The 21,140-nt window shown below is 55.0% G+C and overlaps 1 protein-coding gene across 2 annotated transcripts; it reads left to right on the top strand.

Moving 5' to 3' along the window:
* The first annotated feature begins 6,394 nt into the window (after window positions 1–6,394).
* Window positions 6,395–19,949, top strand: SLC6A7 (solute carrier family 6 member 7). Of its 2 annotated transcripts, none has more exons than XM_010399759.3 (14): window positions 6,395–6,521; window positions 11,994–12,174; window positions 12,845–12,976; window positions 13,552–13,786; window positions 14,286–14,424; window positions 14,707–14,841; window positions 15,496–15,599; window positions 16,146–16,270; window positions 16,649–16,761; window positions 16,843–16,974; window positions 17,302–17,401; window positions 17,762–17,862; window positions 18,067–18,234; window positions 19,795–19,949. In XM_010399759.3, exons 1-14 carry the CDS (start codon window positions 6,489–6,491, stop codon window positions 19,807–19,809), a joined length of 1,713 nt encoding a protein of 570 aa, XP_010398061.1. In that variant the 5' UTR covers window positions 6,395–6,488; the 3' UTR covers window positions 19,810–19,949. The 2 variants fall into 2 exon arrangements, with proteins under 2 accessions (XP_010398061.1, XP_010398060.1); XM_010399758.4 differs by having other exon boundaries at window positions 19,163–19,949.
* The last annotated feature ends 1,191 nt before the right edge of the window (window positions 19,950–21,140 follow it).

Here is a 21,140-nt window from a genome sequence, read left to right as displayed (position 1 = left end):
TCCCAAAGACATGACTGTCCCTGGCTGAACCGATGGGGCAGACAGCAAGGCTGGGCCAGGTGGCACTGGGACCTTCCCAAGGGACTGGTGGGCTCTCCCCTGCGTAAAAAACATGGGTTAGGTACTGCTCTCCCATAGGAACCACACACCAGTTTGGTCTCTGGTCTTTGTAGCCCACAGCAAAGTCCTGATGTCAGCAGAAGGAAGGGGGTGATAGTGGAGGAGGGCTTTCCTGTGGTGCTCCAGGTGCTTCCTTTGGTGCTCCTGGCAATCCAGCTGCCTGGTGCTTTGGGCAGTTCGAACAAGACTGAAGTAGAAAAAAGACCTGGCTGGACTCAAGGCAAAATGGATTTCTGCTGAGCTGGTCTTCCGGGAAGTGGGGTGAGGAGGGCAGAGCAAGTTGGGCTCTGGGAACCAGGCAAGACCCTCAGCTGTGGGACGTGACATGGGAGCCCTTCAAGCCACAGTGATGGTGGCAAGCTGGAGCGTGTCCTTGACAAGAGTACCTGAACATCCCCGCCCTTGTCCCCAGTGACCCTGGCAGTGCCCAATCGTGCATCCTCAGCTCTGCCCCCGCAGCCACGCAGAGCCACGTGCCCCTGCAGCCCTGGTTCCCCTGGCTGTGCCATGGCAAGGTGGCCCTGCAGCCATCCTCCCCCTGGAGCACAGGGAGAGGGTAGAAGGGAGCCCAGCACAGGCACAGTGGGGGCAGACCACCCTGCTGAGCCCTTCCATGGGGAAGGGAAGGAGAACGGAAGGTTTGCCATCAAGACAGGGTCCAAGAACCAGCCCCGGGCTGTCCAGAAGGGCCAACACCAGGAGCGATTTGGGTGCTATTCCAAGGGAGCACAGTAACTGCAGGCACCAGGAGCTGGTGCCAGGTGGGCAGGGGCCTCCTCAGGCATGCAAGAAATGACTGGCATGTGCCCTGGTGTTAGGTGATGGAGAGGTGGTTTTCAGAAAGACAGAGAAGCAATTCTTTTCCTATTTTCTTTAAAACTACAGATTAGAGGACTACAGATTTTGTCCTCCCTTTCTCCCTGCTCCTCCATGCACTGCACTCCCTCTCACTCACTGTGTTCCCTAGGCCGGTTAGCTAAACCCCATCCATTCCTACTGGTGAACTGCAGCTGAGGAGTCCCTTCATCCTGCTGAGTCTTGACCATTGTATAGGCCCAGGTTAACATACAGCCCAGTTTCAGCAGCCCCAAAGGCCAGTGGGGCACAGCTGGGGCACAGCTGGGACACAGGAGGGTCTGTGGCTCCTGCTCTGGGCTGCACCAAGTGCTCCTTGGCTGTGGCTTCTGAAAACCAAGACAGGGATGAGGGAGCATGAGCTTTGCATGGTGGCTTGTGTGACCTTTCTCAGCATTTTCTCTCCAAGCTCTGGGAAGATGGAGCAGCAGACACGTCCCTGCTGCCTGAAGAGCACCCAGACAAACCCTCACACCCCACCTGACACCGCTTGTGCCTCGCATGCCTTGGCTACACCATCCACTGCCAGCCCCCACCACTCCCAGCCCCCAGAACACAGAGTCCCCAGGTGTGCTGTGGCTTTTACAAGTGGGTCCCTGTTATCCCACTGTGTCCACTGCTCTGGTCCAGCCCTCAAAGGCTTTGGGTCTCCCTCCTGCCGGTGACACTTCCCACGGCCTCTGTTACCAGGTGCGCTCAGTGATGAGGACAAATGTTTGCGTCGACTCAGGACATCAGCTCAGTTTTTGTGTATATAAGGCAGAACTGGTTTTCCTTTTTATTTTTTAGGCATCAGTGAAAATAAAAACAAGCAGGGATCCTGTGTGACACAGGTTTGTTGCTGTCATTCCTGGCCTGTGGTGCTGTGGCTCCGAGGTCACGCTGGCGCCGATGCCCCTGGGCGCAGCCAGGGTTGGGAAGGGCATCTTGAGGCAGCAGCCTTGTCCTTGTAGCACACGGTGTGCCTGTCCCACAGGGGCACTGCTGGCACTGGCATGGCTCATATCATGGCATGGCACTGCCACGTCTCATTCCTTCGGCACCAAGAGGGATGGCAGTACTGGGTGATCCGATGGCTGCAAACTCACAGCACTGGAGACAGAGGGGGAGAGGGTGAGGCTGTGGTTGGGCTGGCAGAGGCCAAAGAACAAGGCCAGCTGCCCATGGATGTGGCTGCCTCCCATTGGTGCCTCCTGGTCTCTAATCTCATTTTATGGCTTTCGATGGGCTGAATATCCTCCTTGTCCAACATGAATAAACAGAGAATGAGGATATGAGATAGTGCCTGGGACAGCTGGCATCGGTGCCTGACACTTTTCCCTCTCCATCCCATCGGTGTTCCCCTCGTCTAGCAGGGCACTGAGCAAGGGGCTGCCCTCAAATGCCTGCCCCAAATGGCTCCTCCAGCCACAAAACTCCTCCCTGTGCCAAGCGTTGCCTGGGGTGTCTTGAGGTGCCAGGGCAGGGCAGCTGGCTTTGGAGGGACACCTGAAGCAGGATAAAGTCCTTGTGGGTGGAGGAGATGGAGGAGTGGGAACAGGATGAGGTGGCATTGCTGAGAGAGGGACAGAGCAAAGGGTTTGTTCCTGCAATTGCAACAGAGGCTGCACCTACTGCTGCACCTACTGCTGTACCCTGGTGACCCTGCACTCACCAGCACGGTGCCAGGCTGCCCATGGCACAGGAGAACCACCTCACTGCACCCCCGTAAGGAAACGTGGGGAATCAGGAACTAAAACAGGCAGGGGGAGGCAAAGGCAATGGAGCTGGTGCCATTTAGGGAAGGGAGGAGACTGGATTAGCCACCTGCCTTAAGAGCTGGGATGGACTGGGGAAACTGGGGCTGCTTCTGTGTGCAGACTCCAGCATGGTCCCCATGGTGGGGGCTCCCCCACACTCATCATCCTCCTTCAGTGGGTTTTGGCTCCCTTTAACGTCCAATTTTGTCTTTGCCACATGGGAGACCAGCTGTGGGATCCTGCCCTGGCAGGGGATGGGGTGATGGCAGCCCAGCACTGTACATCGCTATTGTCTGCACGGGGGGAGCCTGCAGACAACAGTGGGGAGGGGAACAGAGCCCTGGTGGGCACAAAATGTGCATCTCCCAAATTCACCTGCGGTGTTGGGTGGCCTGCAGGGAGACGAGGGACTGGGACAGAGGGAAGATGCTCCACCGCCCGCCCAGAGAGGCTGCGGGTGCCGTTGACAGGATGAAATTCCAACTGATACCCTAATCTGGCGCCTGCCTGTTTGCACAGCAGGGTAAAAGTCCAGGGAGCCGTGGGCTGTGCCCTTGGGTCCCTGCCACCCGTGTGTGCACAGGGAGCCAGCGCTGGCGGGAAGAGGCAATAAATGCACCCACACACCCAGGCACCCCTTCCCCCTACACACACACACGCCCCTTGACCGGGTGACGAAATGCATCTGCTGCGTTCCCCCTCCCATGTCCTCCCCTGCGCCCTGCATCTGCCGTTTGGGCAGGGATGGGTGAACCATGCAGGGCCCTCCCTGTGCCAGGAAAGGGGCACCATGTCCCCACCAGCTTTGGAACTTGTGGTTCAAACCTCCTGGACACGTGTCACCTTGACGGTTTCTCCCCTGGCAGGTGACGAACACCTGTTTTTAGCACCTGCAGCAGCTGCCTCCTAAGTGACACATCCCACATGGAACCTGGCCCTTCTGGGGATAGCCTGCCCTCATAGCCAGGGGTCCCTGGGGGCTGTCCTCTACGAGTTCCCACCGTTTCTCCCTGCTCCTCCCTCTGCACTTTCCATCAGCTCCCACTGCCCAGCTTTACCCCTCCTTGGAGAAATCTTGAAACCATCATTAAAATAAGGCCACGCACAGCAGGTGGCCGAGCACACCCGGCCTGCCAGCAGCCTGCAGCATGGCACACTTCCCAGCAGTGACTAACCAGAGCACCGCTGCCTTGTCGCCTTCCTCGTGTCTGCGGCGCAGATCTGGGCACGGTCCCATCCCGCTGCCAGCCACCTTCGCGCCTCTTCCCAGGCGGCTGCCACCCGGATGTGTGTGGGCTGACCAGGCAGGGTGGGCAAGGGTGTTTCCCCAGCCGGTGTTCTGCCCTCTCCTTGCCCTCCAGTGTCACAAAGAGCTGACAGTGCCAGTGTCTGTCGGTGCTGCACTGGGATGGAGGATGTGTATTGTGCTTTGGCCCATGAGAAGGGAAGGGTTTACTGGGTGTCCCAGGGGTGGCTCAGAGGTGTGGAGTGGGAGAAAACAAAACTTGCTATAAAATGCTTGCAAGCCCTGTGTGTGCTACCTAGTGCCAGCCCCCTGGGGATCAAGGCACGGGGATAGTTGTGCACACTCCTGTCCTCGTCTCCTGGGGTTTTTGGGGTCCCTAGATTGCACTGCTCCTTCTGGCTCTTACTGCCTCTGGTGTGTGCTGTTCCATGAAGTGCATTTCTTGCCAGCTCCAGGGTAATGCAAGACTTGGTCCAGCCCTGCAATGTTAAGCTGGGACATCCCAGGTGCCTGGGGTGGGACATTTACTCCCTGGTGGTCCCAGGCAATGAAGAGCTGATGGTGCTACCAGAGCAGCACCAGAAAAACCAGAAAAGCAGGTTCCAGATACAGGACATCCCAGAAGAAATGGTATCAACATGGACATTTCAGGGCACCATCAGCCCTGGGTGTCTCTAATGAAAAATACTGCCCTGGACACAAGAAGATGAGGCTGTGAAGTGTGTCCAGGAATGCTGAATGGCTTGTGTTGAGATCAGTCCATACTAGTGACATGGGGCTGGGACAGCTGTAATAAGGTGACACCAGCCTCTCCCCCCCCCACGTCACAGAGGTGGCCATGGGACCCCATGGGGTGGATCCCAGGGGAAGAAGTCAAAGGGCTAATTCAGATTGCACTGGCACTAAAGGCAAACAAAGCACTCCTGCCCTGCATGAAGGCTGAGGTTGGGACAGTGCTTGATGCAGCCCCTGGCCATCAGCCTGGCCAGCCCCAGGCTCAGCATTCCCAGCCAGCATCCTGGGAGAGGGAGTAGGGGTGGGCAAGTTCAAGGCAGGTAAAACCAGCCTGAGTGAATTCCCAAAGGTATTTTTATTTTTGAGGAAGCTGTGAGTGTGTGAAAAATTTTGAGGAAGATGTGAGTTTGGTGGATTATGTAGTTTTGCTCTTTCCTCCTTTCCCTGGAAAATCCAGGTAAATATTAGCCCTGAAAGACCCACTGTGCAAATGCTGAGCCACTTCATCGTGCTGGACTCCTGCAGAAATGTGTCTTTATGCTGAGGATACCTTTTCTTTCAGGGAAAATTTTCAGAAGTGCTTAGAGGGCTGTAGGAGTACAACTGCCATTAGATGTCCTGGAGATTTGCTTTTATATCAAGCAGGCTGGGTTCTCTCTGTTCCAGCCCTGTCATTATCCTCCTCATCCCCAGTGCTGCCCACTCACCTTAAACCTGAGTAAAGCATCTGGGCAGAGGTTTGGCTCAGGCTGGAGCCAGTAGGTGCTTGCAAGGACAAGGGACACATCTGGTGTCAGAGCACTGGGCACAGTCCAGGGATGAAGAAGTGATGGACAAGTGGATATTATCATGGGGAAGAGGCACCACTGTGGGTCCTGAGCTGTCCTGGTCCCACACTGGCCCTGGAGCATGTGGGATTGTCCTTTCTCCCAGCCACACGGGAGACAGTTCCACCATGAAAGTGGGAGGAAAGGCACAGACCAGCTCTGCCACCTTACTGGGAATTTGCCTGAGCACGAGGGTGAAAAGCCGGCATCTCCCTGGACGTTGGGGCTCCAGTACCCCACTGCTGACTCAAACAGGGACATCTGGACCCTGGAGATGTGACCTATGCTCCAGCATTGGGCCCATGATATGCTGGGCCCAGATGCTCACCCTGGGGACTGCCCAAGGATTGCTCTTGCCCTCAGCATGGTGGGATGTGTTGGTCCTACCCAAAGGGATTGATGGCTGTGGAGCATCCCCCTCCCTTGGAGTGAGGGCTGGGCTCAGGCAGCATGGAGGACAATCACTTCTGACCTGCTCAAGCTCCAGCTGTGTCCTGTCACAGGAAAATCATCTCAGAGCTGGACAGGAAGGTGCTGTGAGCTTCTGGCATCTGCATTCTCACTGCTGCCATCACTACGTGGGGTGCCCAGTGACAGAGTGCCCCCAAAGTCCGGTCCTTCCCTAGGGACACCTGATGCATTTGTGGCACGAGTGAGGCACCAGCCATTCCCCCTCGCTGCCCGGGTGGGGGGCTGAGGTCTCGGAGCCCCGCTTTCCCCGTCAGGAGTGCGTTTGACAGACAGACCTCCCTCCTCCCTCCCTGCTCCGCACGCAGCCATCCTCCACTCAAGGCAAACCTTTCCTTCAGCCTCGCTCCTCACGTCCCCAGCGGTCCCCGGCAGCAGGTGCGTGCCCACCCCTCCGTGCCGGCCATCGTTTCCCCGCTCCCCCTTCGCCCTCCCCAGCGCCGGAGAGAGCGAGACGAAAAGTGTCAGAGCGGGGAGCGCATAGCAACAGGGTCTGGGATGAAGCAGGTTCGGCGGCAGCATCTCCGGAAGGTGAGAGCCGGGAGCAGGGATGCCCCAGGGGTAGGAGCGGGGGACCAGGGGTACCCCCGGCAGGTGAGAGCCAAGAGCGAGGGTACCCCAGGGCTGGGAGCGGGAACAAGGATAACCCCGGGCTGGGAGCGGGGAGCGGGGGAGTCATGCCCATCGCCTCACATCCCGTCCTCGGGAGCCTTCGTGGGCAGCCGACAGGGATTAGTCGGATATTAGTGAATTGTGTTCGTGCGCGGGGGCCAGAGCGAGATCGTGGGCAGAGGGATGGGGCATTTTGTGCCCACCGCTCCTCCTGATCGGGAGGCACCGCTGCCCCCCCAACCCTCCCCTGCCAGCAGGTGCTGCCGGCGCTGGGTGACTCATGTTGTGTCTGGCTGGGTGCCGTGGGTGGCATCGGGGGCAGAGCTGGCTCCCCGCAGCCTGGCACCCCGGGGACGCTGCTCCCACCAGCCCCGGGACTGCCCGGGCTCGGGGTCCCTCCCGCGGATGAGCGCAGGGAGCCGGGCAGTGCCCTTCCCACCTGCAGCTCGGATTGCCTCCTCATCCTCCTCCGTAGGATTTAAAGGGGTGTGGGTGATGGGGGGTCAGCCGGAAGCTGAACTCTGGGCTCAGTGCAGAGCTACAAACCCTTTTTACATGCTGCTGGAAACCCTTTTTAAACCCAATTGTCAGGCTTTCCCATCCTAGGCTCCCCTCCACTGCCACTTTGCTCTTCCCGGTCTGAGTTCCCATTTCCCCCACACTGGGGACTGAGTCCTTTCTCTGAGGACATGGTGGAGCAGCGTGGCAGAGGTGGTGTCTGCCACAACTCCATCATGGGGATGTGCTGCTGAATGGGTCAGCCCTTCCTGGAGCATCCCGGGCAGTGACCCAGGGCTGGGAGCCTCTTCAGCTACCCCCTCTGCCAAACCATACCCATTGAACACAGGGCAGGTTGACTGTTCAGATGAATGAAAACCCAGGAGAGTTTCATCCCTGCCAGGAAATTCCTAGGATATTGGGAAATGACGTAAAAACCCCAGCAGTATCCTGGTGACAGCCAGCAGGCCCTGACAGCCTATTCTTCCACTCTTGTTTGGAGGCACCGTTTGGCTCTTCTCTCTCCTCCTCTTTCCTACAAATTGCTTTTCCAGATGGCTTTGTGACTGCAAGATCCATTAAAAGTGGTCTTTGCCCCTTCCAATGACTTTCTGAGTTACTTGATGCTGGTGACCCTCTTTAGAATTCATTCAGGAATTCATTTAGTCCTGTGGTGATCAGTTGGGATGGAAAGCAGATGTCTCTGGAGTTATTTTCCCCATTCCCAGTGCTGCTCAAAGCCCTCTGTCCTTCATTACCCAAAAATACCATTGCTGAGCTCCAGATGGAGGACCTTGTGCTCACAGCCACCTTGGGACCCCTGTGTCCAATGCTGGCACTAGGCTTGCCTGGAGCTGGCGGTGGCTGATGGAGAGATGTGCCCAGCCCCACTGCAGCACCCGCCCAGGATCCTGACAGCCTCCTCTTCCTCTTATTGTGATCTGCTTCCCCTTGGTGAGCTGGAGTTTTAAACCTTCTTACCAGACATATTTGAGACATATGGAAATACCTCTTCATTAGAGAAGACCTTTCTCAGGCTCTAAGGATTTCAGGTTGGTTTTTGCATAATAGTAATTCCAGAAGAGCTGAGTGGTTGTTTTCATTTATTTGATTATTTTCTTTGGGGTTTATTTGGTAGAAATGGACTAAATCCCACCAGAGCCAGTGGTGGGAGCCATGGTTCGTGCTGTCCCTTCCCATACCTGGCCAGGCTGCTGAGCAGCATCTTCCTACCTGAGCCACTGCCCTCCTCTGCCTGCCACAAACTGCCTCAAAACTTCCCCAGGGTTTTCAGATGAAAACCACAAGCATTTGTATCCGTGCATACTCCCTACACTTTGGACATTGCTGTAATGAGTTTGCTTCAGCCTCAGCCATCTCCAATCTCCCTGTGCTGGCTCCACCACCACTCATGGCATCTGCTGTGATCCTGGGCTGGGGTCACCCAGGGTCAGTGCAGCTCTTTGAGGGGCTCTTCCACACCATAGCAGTGCTTTATTTACTTCAATTTCTAAGTGAAGATACTGCATTTGAATTAATTTTTATGCTTTTTAATTTTTTTTTTCTCTCAGAGATTAACAAGCAATTCAAACTAATCTGAAGTGACTCACACTTTAGAGACTCACTGTGCTCAGCTCCACAGGGGAGAAATCTGGTGCCGGGTGGCATTTCTCTTGCTCACAGGCTGTGATCCACGCACAAAACACTGACAAAATAACCCCACAATGCCAGCTTGAATGGAGACAAAATAGGATGAAAACATACCTTTGATCTGGCTGGAGGTTTTCCACTCAGATACAGCTGAGTTTTGGTTTAAGTAAATTGGTTTAGAGAAAATAATTAGCACAGAGCCATTTCCTTATAGACCTGAGCTGTTACCTTGGCAGAGGCTAAAGTGCTTTTTCTTCTCAGTGACCTTTGCTTTGCTGACTTCTTTAGGAGCATCTCCTGGTGAAAAATGGAAAGTGATGCTGTGTTCAAAGAGGCCGTGGTTGCCAAGGGAGCTGTTAGTCCCCGTCTGTTTATAACTGCGAGACGGGAGCCCAGCTTGAAGGATGGCAGCTGACGGTGGAAAGCACTAGAGCAGTACTGGAGCACTGGAGCACTTCAGCTACTGCTGAAAAAGAGAATTCCTGTTATGACAGAGACTGAAAGAGAGCGTTAATCCTAAAAAAAACAGGTCTAGAATCAAGCTGGTGTGTGAGATTTCCAGCAGTCTGAAGTAGGGAGGTGTGCTTCTCTCTGCTATTTGGGACAAAGATGGGCTGGAAGCCTTAAGTATTGTGCTTTGTAATTCATTTCGAGTCAGGCAAATAGGCCAGCTTTTCTGTGATGTCTGTGGAAAGGCTGGGATTTGGGGGAGTTTTGAGCATTGCAGTCATGGAGCAGCCTTTGTGTGTGCTCTCCAGCAGCATCCCTGACCTGTATCTCCTCAGCTCGTCCAATGTGGACAACTCTCGTTGTCCTTGGGGTTTATCTGACACTTGAGTGGTTTCTACTTTCTGCCCTGGGGTCTCAAATCTAAACTGTAGAGCTCCAGATAAGGATATTAAAAAGGGGGGCAGTCACTATTGAGACACAGGTGACAAACCACATCCCATGGCCCTTGAAATGGGGACTGAGATGGGGATCAGGCCATTTACAGTTTGGAAAAGGTCCCGTTGGTTCCTTTCATTTCCTGTTGTTGCTTCTGTGTTGATTTCTGTGCTACATCTGATGGACAGGCACCAGCATGTAATGAGATCTTGCAGCTCTACCTGTGCCCTCCTGAAGGTGTTTAGGATTCAGACAGAGATGGAGGAATTAGGCAACAGGATTTAACAATCTCCCAGCATCCTTGCTTGCTGGTTGTCTGTGATTCAAACCTGGAAAACAAGAGCTCCCCAAGCAGTGGGATGGACTGGGAAACATTTTTTTGCAGGGGGAAGACCCGACTGTGATGGCCCCTACCTGGCAGGGATCTTTGTGAATACAGGTTTTGGCTGCTGAAATATCTGGGAGGGAGTTCAGAGCAGCCTGTCCATCCCCTGCAAGCACAGACAGCTGTGGGTCATGCCCACTCTGTGTTCTGGGCTAATTAGCAGGCACGGCCATGGCTTGGAGGTGTTGCTAAACCACAGAGCTGTGTTGAACAACTGCAGGAGGGCTGCCAGGTAGTGAGGGTTTTATAGCAAGAGTATTATATTTGGGTCATATTTTGACTTTTCAGCCTGTGTTTCTGCAACTTTTTTCTTCTGGCCCTTGCCTTGTGATGGTGGCACCCAGCAGGGATGGATGGGCTTTTCACAGAGGAGCTTGTATAAGAGCTTTACCGGAGCTGTACATTTCAGGTTGTCTCTGGGAAGAGTTTTTCCTGGTTTGTCCTGTCCCTCAAGGTGTTTGTGCAGCAGGTGGGGATGGGGACGAGTTTGCCTCTGTGTTTGGTGCCTTTGGGCTGCAAGCAGCATGTCTGCAGTGCCAGCAGCTGGGGGTTTGGGGTGCACCCTGTGAAGGGTGGGAGCTGGCAGCCCTCTCCATCAGCATCATGGCTCGGTGTCTCCATGGGAACCAGCAGCAGAAGCATCCTCCAGTCCAGTCCAGCTGGAGAGGAGAAGAGGAGGTGGCTGCCACCTTCTCTGAGGCCGTGAAAGGGCAGCACTGAGCTCTGGCCTCCTGGGGACTGGGGTCTGCTGCAGGCTCTGAGCACATGTGCACACTGGTACAACTCCTTCTGGCTGATCCCTCCAAACCTTGGTCCCTCTCCCTCAATCACATCCCGTGGGTTTGTTCCCTACGATGATGAACAGGGAGATGGCTGCTTTTGTTTCTTTGGAGAGCCCAAGAAGAGAAGGTTCCCAAATGGGGTCCTCCTGCCCTGGTCCTGGTACCTTGTCAGCAGGGACACCAGAATCCTCCTGTGCCTCAATGCAAACATGATAAACTCCCATGCCAGGGCACAGCAACACATGGGACAGGATCCTCGTTCCACCCCTTTGCACTGCCTGGTTTTGCTGTGGGTGTATCTGTGATGGGATCCCATCTGGCAACTGCTGGCTCAGGCTTTCAGCTCTGGAGGGAGGGGAGTCAGTGGGGATGCCTTCCCTGCTGTCCTGAGGTCAGGAAATTGGGGAAATTCAGACTGGACACCTCACTGCAGACCTGATGTACACCCACACACAAACACAGAGCTGCCCTCCTGGTGCATCACCCCAACCCAAATGGATTGCAGGACTCACACTTCCACTTGCAGAGCTGAGACAATGGGGAGGAAGGGAACGGGTTAATGCCCTGCCTGTGCTGCATTGATCCAGAGCACATTAGGAATGCTGGAAGGAGGTCTCTCCTCTCTCAGCAGGGACAACTGGGAGTATCACTAAGTTCCCACAGTGCAGGCTTTTGGCAGCTGGAAAAGTGTGAAAAATGCATGGAGCATTTAATAGCAGCCACCCGAGTGCCTGGCATGGCAGCACACATGGGGCTGGGTGTCACGCTCCCTGGCACGCCACAGTGGCTCTCCCGCTGTCCTCACGCCCATATTCTTCAGGAGATCCAGAAAGTTTATTGTGGCCCCCTGAAAAGATGTCTTTAGAACTGGAGTTGCAAGCTGGGTCCTGGTGAACCTTCCCAGGATGAAATGGGACAATCCTGCCTTTCCCAGGGGAGCCCTGGCCGTGTGGGATCATATTTATCCCTTTTGTTTGCTCAGTGGCAGAGCACAGCATTGGCTGAGGTGGGGAACAGAGAGCTGCTGGGACAGGGTGTTCCCAAGGGACCAGAGTCAGTGCTGTGTCTTGGGGTCACAAATTCACACGCGAGTTCTTGGCACTTCTTCCTTCTCTCCCATTCTTCATTCTCTGTTTTTATTCCTTGCTCAACCCCTGTCTGCCCTCTCCCATGCCCTGGTCCCTCGCTCAGCCAGTGACACCAGATCTCCTGGTAAGCCCCAGCAGCCAGGATGGGGACCTGGGCTCCGAGTGCCCGGAAGACAGAGGGAACTGGACAGGGCGGCTGGATTTCCTCCTCTCCTGCATTGGATACTGCGTGGGCCTTGGAAACGTCTGGAGGTTTCCCTACAGGGCTTACACCAACGGAGGAGGTATTTGGGCATCCTTTGGGGCAGTCAGACTCCCACACACTGACCTGGGCTGGCAGGATGTCCCTGAAGAAACGTTCCTTCCCCTTCCTGGGGCTGGAAAGTAGCAGTTGTTGCGGGGTGAAGCCTCCTCCTGCCCCCCATGCTTGTTTAGCGCTTTAACTACCTGTACCCATGTGTGGAAGGGACTTGCCAGCCCATCTCTGTATTCCTGACCTTGGAGAGACCCCTGGCTCCATGCTGAACTGAACACCAGCTCTCCTGGTATCCAGTAGCTTCTTGGTCTGGTGTCCTCCAGGTCTCAGCAGGGTCAGCAAACACTGCCCAACTACCGAAGGAGGGAGTGAACCTTTTGCAGTGCAAGAGCCCCGGGTGATGGTGCAAAGTGTTGGTTTAACTCCTCCCAGAGCAATAATAACTGGAGAATTTCATGGTGTTCATGAAAGATTCAAAGAGAAAAGGAAGTTGGGAGCAGAGGGGAAGCACAGCATCAGGTGAATCATAGCCCCTTTCTCCTGCACTAACAGCGAGCTCTTGCTCCTCACTACCTTCCTGATTTTGATGTAGATCCCTCAGAGCCACACATACTGAACGAGCTTTATTCCCTGTCACAGTTGGGCTTTAGGTGTTTGTTCTGTATTACTTTCAGGATTTTTTTTCTTGCTTCTTGCAGGAGCTTTCTTGGTTCCTTATTTCATCATGCTGGCCATCTGTGGGATCCCCATCTTCTTCATGGAGCTCTCACTTGGCCAGTTCTCCAGCCTGGGGCCACTCGCAGTCTGGAAGATAAGCCCTCTCTTTAAAGGTGCGTGAGTGAAGTCCAGAGCCTCTGAGGGACATCTGCAAGAGCTCTTTGATGAGGACATGCACCAGCAGCTGCATCCCGTGATCCTCAAAGCTCTTGTTAGAATCAAAAGAATCTGGGGGAAAGTGTGGCAGGCTGGAATTTTGAGTTAGCTGTTTTAGTGGCTGCAAGTTATGCATGAGATTTGTCAGTCTTTGAGGGCTCTGGATGGCATGACCAGCTCTAGAAATGGTATGAAGATTATTAAGCCAGCTATTGTACAAAATAGAGCATGAAAGCTAAGCAATACCTGTTAAAAACAAAGGTAAGAATAAAGCATTCAAAAAAAAAGAAAGTTCAGAGCAAGTACTTTTATTCTCAACATTAAGCTGGTATAAACTTTTTTGTATGAGGCAATAGATCTTCGATACAGAGAAGGCATGTCCAGATGTTATAATGCCAATAAGAGGCTCCCCCAGCAGGTGAACCTTGGACTGGTTGAGCATTTGGCTGCTGAGGTGCAGTGTCTGACCCTGCTTTTGGATGTGCTTTGCTCTGCTCCATCTCACTCCTTCTTTACCCTCTCCTTCCTTCAGGCGTTGGCATGGGCACGATCCTCATCGTCTCCTTGGTGGCCATTTACTACAATATGATCATTGCTTACGTTCTCTTCTACCTCTTTGCATCCCTCACAAGCGACTTGCCCTGGCAGCACTGCGGCAACTGGTGGAACACCGACCTGTGCCTGGACCACCACATCATCAAGGCGGGGAACAACACCCTCCCCGTCAACATCAGCAACACCGTCAGCCCCAGCGAGGAGTACTGGAGGTAACGAGGTCAGCCCGACCCACGTGTGGGGACGTGGCTGGTGCCTGGTCAGGGAGAGGATGGGGACGGGATGAGGGGTGAAGGATCTGCACGTCTCACAGCACAGATGCTGCAGGTCTCACCCATGGTTGGTGGTGTGGGTGCAGTGATGGGCTCGTGCTCAGCTGTGGGTGACATCTCAGTTGAGCCACTGGGATGTGGGAGGTGTCCATGTTCTAGTGCTGTCTTGTTGGCCTGGAGATATGCTAGACTAAAATGCATCCCAGGTCTGGAATGGCTGGGAATTTGCTCTCAAGATGCCAGGTATCCCTTCTAGGCTATTTAATACATGGTGGAGAAATCACTCCAACTGCTCCTGTTTGCTTGGCAAGGAGCTGCCAGTGCCTATGATTGTTCACAACGCTATTTTGCAGCAGGGGCATTTCTAGGGTCAGAAGGCCTCTGGAAGGAGGCAGGGGCTGCCCATGGCTGCTCACTAGCAGCTCTCCTTCCTCCCTAGCCGGTATGTCCTGCACATCCAAGGAAGCTCGGGGATTGGGGATCCTGGGAGGATCCGCTGGAACTTGTGTCTGTGCCTGCTCCTTTCTTGGACTATCGTTTATCTGTGCATCCTTAAGGGAGTCAAATCCTCTGGCAAGGTAAGGGCTGGCTGGTCTCCTTTGGGGGGACCTACAGCAATGCTCACCAGTGCGTGCGACTCTGCACCTCTGGGAAAAGTGAGACCCACAAACAGCATCCGCAGGGTACAGGATATTTTGGGGATGCCTTGCACACCAGACACCAGCAAGGCTGACACACTGGCCCTGCTGCAGCCCGAGAGCCCCAGGATGATGTGTTCCACCCTGGGGACAGGGCATGGGGGCAGCACTCAAGCCCTGCTCTCATTCCCAGCTCTCCCAGTTGGCTCTGCTCTCCCACAGGTCGTGTACTTCACTGCCACCTTCCCATACCTCATCCTGGTGATGCTGCTCATTCGGGGCGTGACCCTGGAGGGGGCCTGGAAGGGGATCCAGTTTTATCTCACGCCCCAGTTCGATCATTTGCTGTCTTCCAAGGTGAGTAGGATGTTGTGCAATTTGTTCAAGACACAAAGATGAGTCCTCTCCTTCCACCTCCTGCATGCAACAGAGGCAGTTCCCTTACTCGGGTGTCTTTTCTGGCCACACCCTAACCTAAAGCTCTCTTGGTTGCTCCTAGACCAAAAATCTTTGTCCCACACCTTGTCTGGGCCACTATTCCCATATGCTCCCACTCCATGCATGCGTTTATCGCTCTGTGTGGACGGACAATACCAGGGCTCCCCTGAGTACCAGGACCGTGGGCAGGATCATCCCAGCCCCTGTGATGGGCTGGGGGTGGCAACAGGTGCCCGTGGCGGATTTGACTGTTTATTGTTCTCAAGAAACCCCAGCATGGGGAGTGGGGGTCAGCAGTCGTGGTCACCAAGAGACCACCCAACTTTACAAGGCCATTTAATGCCTCACTGGGCTGGCCCTAAAACATTCTTGTTAGCCCTTCCATTACCCAGCTGATCCATTATGAGTGGTGAGTGTGTTAACAAGGAAAGACAAATATCCCATAGGCCGTGCATGCTTGGAGTGCTGGGGAAGATGTGCCCAGGGCTCTGGGAAAGCAGATTTCTAATGCCATCTTCCTCATGTGGAGGTTTCCCAAGCCCTGCTCTCCTCAGAAGTGCTTTCTTTCCCCAGGTGTGGATCGAGGCAGCCCTGCAGATTTTCTACTCCCTTGGGGTGGGCTTTGGGGGCCTCCTCACCTTTGCATCCTACAACACCTTCCATCAGAATATCTACAGGTGGGAGCCAGCTGCTGTCTTTAAAAAAAAATATGGGTTGGGGGGAGCCATGAAAACCTGAGCTGATGGGTTCAAAACCAGCAGAAGCACGTGGTGCAGCACAGTCACCCTGCTCTGCTCCTTGCACTGAGGGGATACCTGGCAGCTTGTACAGGCTTGAGAGGAACAGAGGGATCTATGGGAGAAAATTCTCCTGAGAACCAAGGCAGAGCACCCAGCTCAGAAGTTTTGGGCTGTAGGTGCTGAAAGCTGAGGATATTTGAAGCTGGAGTTTGCCCTGTCCCCGATGTAGTTCACCAACAGAGGTGCGTGTTGGATATTTGGTCTGATCCCATCCACAGGGGACAGAAAGCTTTGGAGGAACCCCACAAAATTATCCATGAAATATATGCTCCTTTTGACCCTGGCAAGCCTTGCCAAGAGAGGCCCTGAAGGACAGTCACTGGGTCACCTTACTGTGGCACCTGGGGCTGGCAATGTCACCATGCACTTACGTGGAGTGGGAAGGAGCGAGCACGTTCAGAGCATCTTCTTCCTTCTCTGTAGGGACACCTTCATAGTGACCCTGGGCAATGCCATCACCAGCATCCTGGCAGGGTTTGCCATCTTCTCTGTTTTGGGATACATGTCTCAGGAGCTTGGGGTCCCTGTTAACCAGGTGGCAAAAGCAGGTGAGGCCAAACAAAGATGTTTTCCCCTTCCCCCTCTGCTGGGGTGTGCTGAGGAGCATCCCTTCCAGGATGGAAGGCACCTGAGGGTGTCAGCATGAGGGATGAAGGTGGATGTTCAGCTGGTGAGGGGGAGGGAAGGGGGGAGACAAGTTCCTGTGGTGTAAATATTGAGTAACAAGTGATGTCTAATGAAGGTCTGAGGAAGGAGCAGGCTGTTTCTCCACCCTCTGCTACAGAACCCTGCCTGCCCATCCTGCCAGAGTCCTGGCAAGTCTCTGCCATGGTGCTGCTCTGCCGAGCTCTCCTCTTCTCTCCTCCACCCCCCCTTGCCCAGCTCTGTCACCACCTTTTCACCCTGCTGTCCTTTGCCTCCCCTAGGTCCTGGTCTGGCTTTTGTGGTGTACCCCCAGGCCATGACAATGCTCCCCCTTTCTCCATTCTGGTCATTCCTGTTCTTCTTCATGCTGTTAACCTTGGGCCTGGACAGCCAGGTAAGGACAGAGCCCACGGAGCCAGCCGTGGACTCCAGGCAGCCTGAAGGCTCAGGGGACCCTCTCCTCCTGTGCCTGCAGTTTGCATTTATGGAGACCATCGTTACGGCAGTGACAGATGAATTCCCCTACTACCTGCGGCCAAAGAAAGCTTCATTCTCAGCTGTCATCTGCATTGCCCTCTTCCTGATGGGGCTCATCCTCACAACAGAGGTATGGGTATGGGGATGGATCCATTGTAGGGAGCAACTAGGGACTCTTTTTAGGGAGAACTTAGGTCAGGGCCAAGTTTTCAGACATATATTCATATCAGACAACCAGGTGAAAGAGAGACGAGCCTGGACATCCAGAAGGTGTGAGGTCCAAGGGGACTGGCACTGTGTTATTCCCATCCCTACCCTGACCCCATAAGGAGACCGATGCCTCTTGAGGCTGCTGACTGCTGTCCTCCCCAGGGTCCCCAAAAGTCAGAGGGTGTGGGTGGAGGTTTATTGGGATGATGGTCCTGGAGATGCTGGCCTCTGTGCTTTGTCTCCGCAGGGTGGGATGTACTGGCTGGTCCTGCTGGATGACTACAGTGCTGGCTTTGGTCTCATGGTGGTGGTGATCACTACCTGCCTTGTGGTGACACGTGTCTATGGTAAGGGTGGCTGTCCCCACAGGGGCACAGGGAAGGATGGGCTGTCTGTCTGGAGAGAGGGATTTAGAGGGAGCAGTAGGGAAACCAACAGCCTCACAGTGGGGCATGAGACTCTGCTCCCACCAGCTGTTTCTTCCTGGCTATCACTTGATTCACCTCTCCAAAGATACATGTGGTGCTGAGCCTGGTCCTTCAGGCAGCACCAGCTGGGCCCCCCCTCCTGCATCTCCCAGATGGGTGGGGGGAGACTCTGCTGTAGAGGATGCAAACCACTGCTTGTGGTCAGCGCAGGGCAGCCTGGTACAGGCACAAGGCTGCAGGGCAGGGATCAGAGATTCTGAGTCCCTCTCCCTCCTGCAGGCATGAAGAGGTTCTGCCGAGATATCCACATGATGCTGGGATTCAAACCAGGGCCCTACTTCAGAGCCTGCTGGATGGTCCTATCCCCGGCAACAATGATGGTAACTGCTCAGCCTGAGCTGCTGGATGGTGCTGGAGAACCATGGTGCTGCCAGTATCCCTGGGTGGCCTCCCAGTGTGACAAGTTGCTCTGCTGGCATCTCCCGCCCTGGAGACCATCCTTCTGCTGGGAGGTGCCCATCATCTCCAGGCATTTTTTGAGCATGAGACCTCTGGGATGACCTCACTTTCTTCCCATCCCACAGGCTCTGCTGGTGTATAACATTGTCAAGTACCAGCCCTCTGAGTACGGCAACTACCGCTTCCCCACCTGGGCCGAGGTCTTGGGCATCCTCATGGGAGTCCTCTCCTGCCTGATGATTCCCATGGGCATGGTGGTGGCTGTGCTCCAAGAAGAAGGGACGCTGTGGGAGGTAGGAGGTACTGGGGCCTGCCATTTCTGGGGAGCACCCCAGAAATGTGAAGCAGTGAGCGCAACCCCCTGCCAAGCCAGTATTCCCTGGAGTGTCTGTATCCTCTCTCCTGGAGGTGTGTGTCTCCATTCCCCCTAGCTGCCCATGGGGTGTGAGAGATGGCACATCCCAAAGCATTCCCAGCAGCGTTGCTTCCCGTGATGCCAGGCGGGTACGGAGTAAAACTGCTGCCCAAGGGGAAACCCAGTGTGCATTCCCACTCCCAAACAAGCCTGCTGTGCTCTGTGGGGAAGCACCTTGTCCCCAGCATGGGGCAGCCATGGGCACCTGGGACTTTGCACCCACTTGTCAGGAACAATGACACAGCAAGGCAGGCAGCTGCCAGACTGCACAGGCAGCCCAGATGGGATCCCTGCACTGAAAGGCTTCTCCCAGGAGCAGGTTACAGAGCTGCTGGCTGCTCACAGCTTTCCCAGCCCTTCACTGCTCTCCTCAGGCTGTTAAAAGCAGAGGAGCAGAGCCTGATGCCCTCCCCGGGTAGCAATCCCTTGCTGGAGCACTTGCTGGCTGTAACCTGGCTTGACACAGCCACGGGCACTGTGACATGGCCAGAAGCCACCTTGGCTGAGGCTAACCCCTTGTCTGGGTGGCTCTAACCCCACACCACAGAGCTGTAGCCCTGCAGTAGCCCCTCACTCCTGCAAGCCCTCACCACCAGCACCCCCCAGCCCACAGCAAGGCACTTAGAGCCACCTTCCCAAAAGGTTTCAGGACAAGCTTTTGACCCCATCGCATCCTCACTGGGGGTTCTTTCAGTCCCTGGGGGCTGGCAGGGCACTGAGAGGGGTGGGTGAGCTGCGAGGTGGGGTGCTGCCTGGGGAGCGGAGGGTTCAGAGTGCCTGTGCTCCCCCTGCCTGTCCCCTCACAGCGAGTCCAGCAAGCCAGCCGGCCGGCCATGGACTGGGGCCCATCCCTGGAGGAGAACCGCACGGGTGTGTACGTGGCGAGCCTGGCCGGCAGCCAGTCCCCCAAACCCCTGATGGTCCACATGCGGAAATACGGGGGCATCACCAGCTACGAGAACACGGCCATCGAGGTGGACCGGGAGATGGAGGAGGAGGACGATGAGGAGTCCATGATATGAGGGGACCCAGTGTCCCATAGGCTGGGTGGGAGCTCACCCTCCCGTTTTGCACAGGTTGCACTGCAGCACTTCAGGACAGCTTGGGGAGGTCTTTCAAGGAGTAGTCAGGAGCTGCTGACCCTGCCAGGTTCCTCATCATCACCCTGGGCCCTGCCAGGACAGAGCTGCTGCCTGTCCTGGTGTCCCCTGTGTTTCTGTTCAGTGTGACAAACTGTGTGATGAGTCCATGTGTTTGTGTGACAGTGTCTGGTTGAAGTGTCAGAGCTGTCCCACTCCCACCCTCAGCCCCAGCCCTGCCGTCCCCACTCAGGGATGTCCAGGCTGCAGGGATGTCCAGGCTGCAGGAGGTGGGGAGGAGGAGAAGGAGCTCCTGTGTGTTGATCTGTTCTCTGTTTGTCTGTATTTGACTCCAATAGCCCATAAACACGTGAGAGAATCTGTAACAGCCTCCATGCCCTGAGGACAGCGTGTGCCAGAGTGCTCTGATCCCGTGGAGGTATTCCAGCAAAACCAGCACAAATCGGTGTCCTCCCAAAGCAATTTGACCTAATAAAGGAGCAGTTAAAAACAAGTAGAAGAATAAAAGAAAAGGCTTTATAAACAAACCAGGCTGTACATCCCCCAAGGACCTTGGCGTGGGTCAGGGCAGCTCTTCCCTGTGGTGCCTGGCAGAGTTGCGGTGACTTGAAGGAAGAGAAGAGCTGTAACCTGTCCCTCATGTGTGCAGGAGGTCAGGGACAGGTTTCAGCTGGACCCAGTGTCCAAGGAGGACATGTGTCTAGTGCCAAGGGAGATTCAAGGTGTGGCCCCAGCCCTGAGTGCAGCTTTTCCCAGTGAAAGGAGAAGGGCTGGGTTTCAGTGTCTGTGTGATTTTGGGGTAGAGCAGCCCACACCCCACCTCCTGCCGACAGTGAGGGTCTTGGTGACCTCCTGGGTGGGGCTGTTTGGACGTGACACTGCCAGTCCCCATCATCCCGGTGTCATATGTGCCTTCTGCCACGTGCCATCAGCTCACCAGTAAAAGTGCTGTGTGGCACAGCCTCTGCCTGGGTTAACTGGGGAGTCCTCAGCATGGAAGAAAGGCACATCTAGAGGGGCTTCCAGGGCTTCCCATGCACATCCAGCAGGCCACAGCTCCTCCTGGTCTTTTTTCTGCAAATCTTTCTCCTGGTAAACGACAAAACCCTAGGACAAACCAAAAAATTAGGGTCTATGTCTAGATTATGGATGTGCTCCTGGTGCACTGGGTCCAGCACTGTGGCCTGAGCTCCCAGGGTGAATTCTGGCAGGAGGCTGCAGTCTTCCTCTTTCCCTACAGGAGATTTAATTATTGCCTTTGCCCCTCCTAGAGCATAGGATCAGCATAGGATCACCGTGTCCTCCTGCCTGCTCACCTCCTCTTGTCCAGGGATGCTGAGCTCATTCCTGAATGGCTCTGGCCTTCCTTTCTCCTGCAGGACCACGGACAGCTTTCCCCATCCTCCTCACCATACCCACCAAGGCTGCGGCCCGTGGGGGCAATGGGGGTCCCCCAGCCCCAGCTACTCCAGGCATGTGGGGCTCCGGCAGCACAACTATGAGGTGCCTTCGACTGCTGGCCCCGGGTTAATCATTAGAGTCCGGCCATAAAAGCGTGGCTGATGAAAAGTTCAGACCATGGTGGCTGGGGAGCGGGGAGGGCCTGCCATAAACATTTATGGGCCCAATGAATCCCTCACTCTAACCTTGACACTATTTACTGAGCAGGAGGCCTCAGGAGGTC

This window comes from Corvus cornix, chromosome 13 (genome assembly GCF_000738735.6).
Source record: "Corvus cornix cornix isolate S_Up_H32 chromosome 13, ASM73873v5, whole genome shotgun sequence".
NCBI lineage: Eukaryota > Metazoa > Chordata > Aves > Passeriformes > Corvidae > Corvus > Corvus cornix.
The sequence above is the reverse complement of the archived record's forward strand: the minus strand, read 5'-3'. Positions and strand labels throughout refer to the sequence as shown.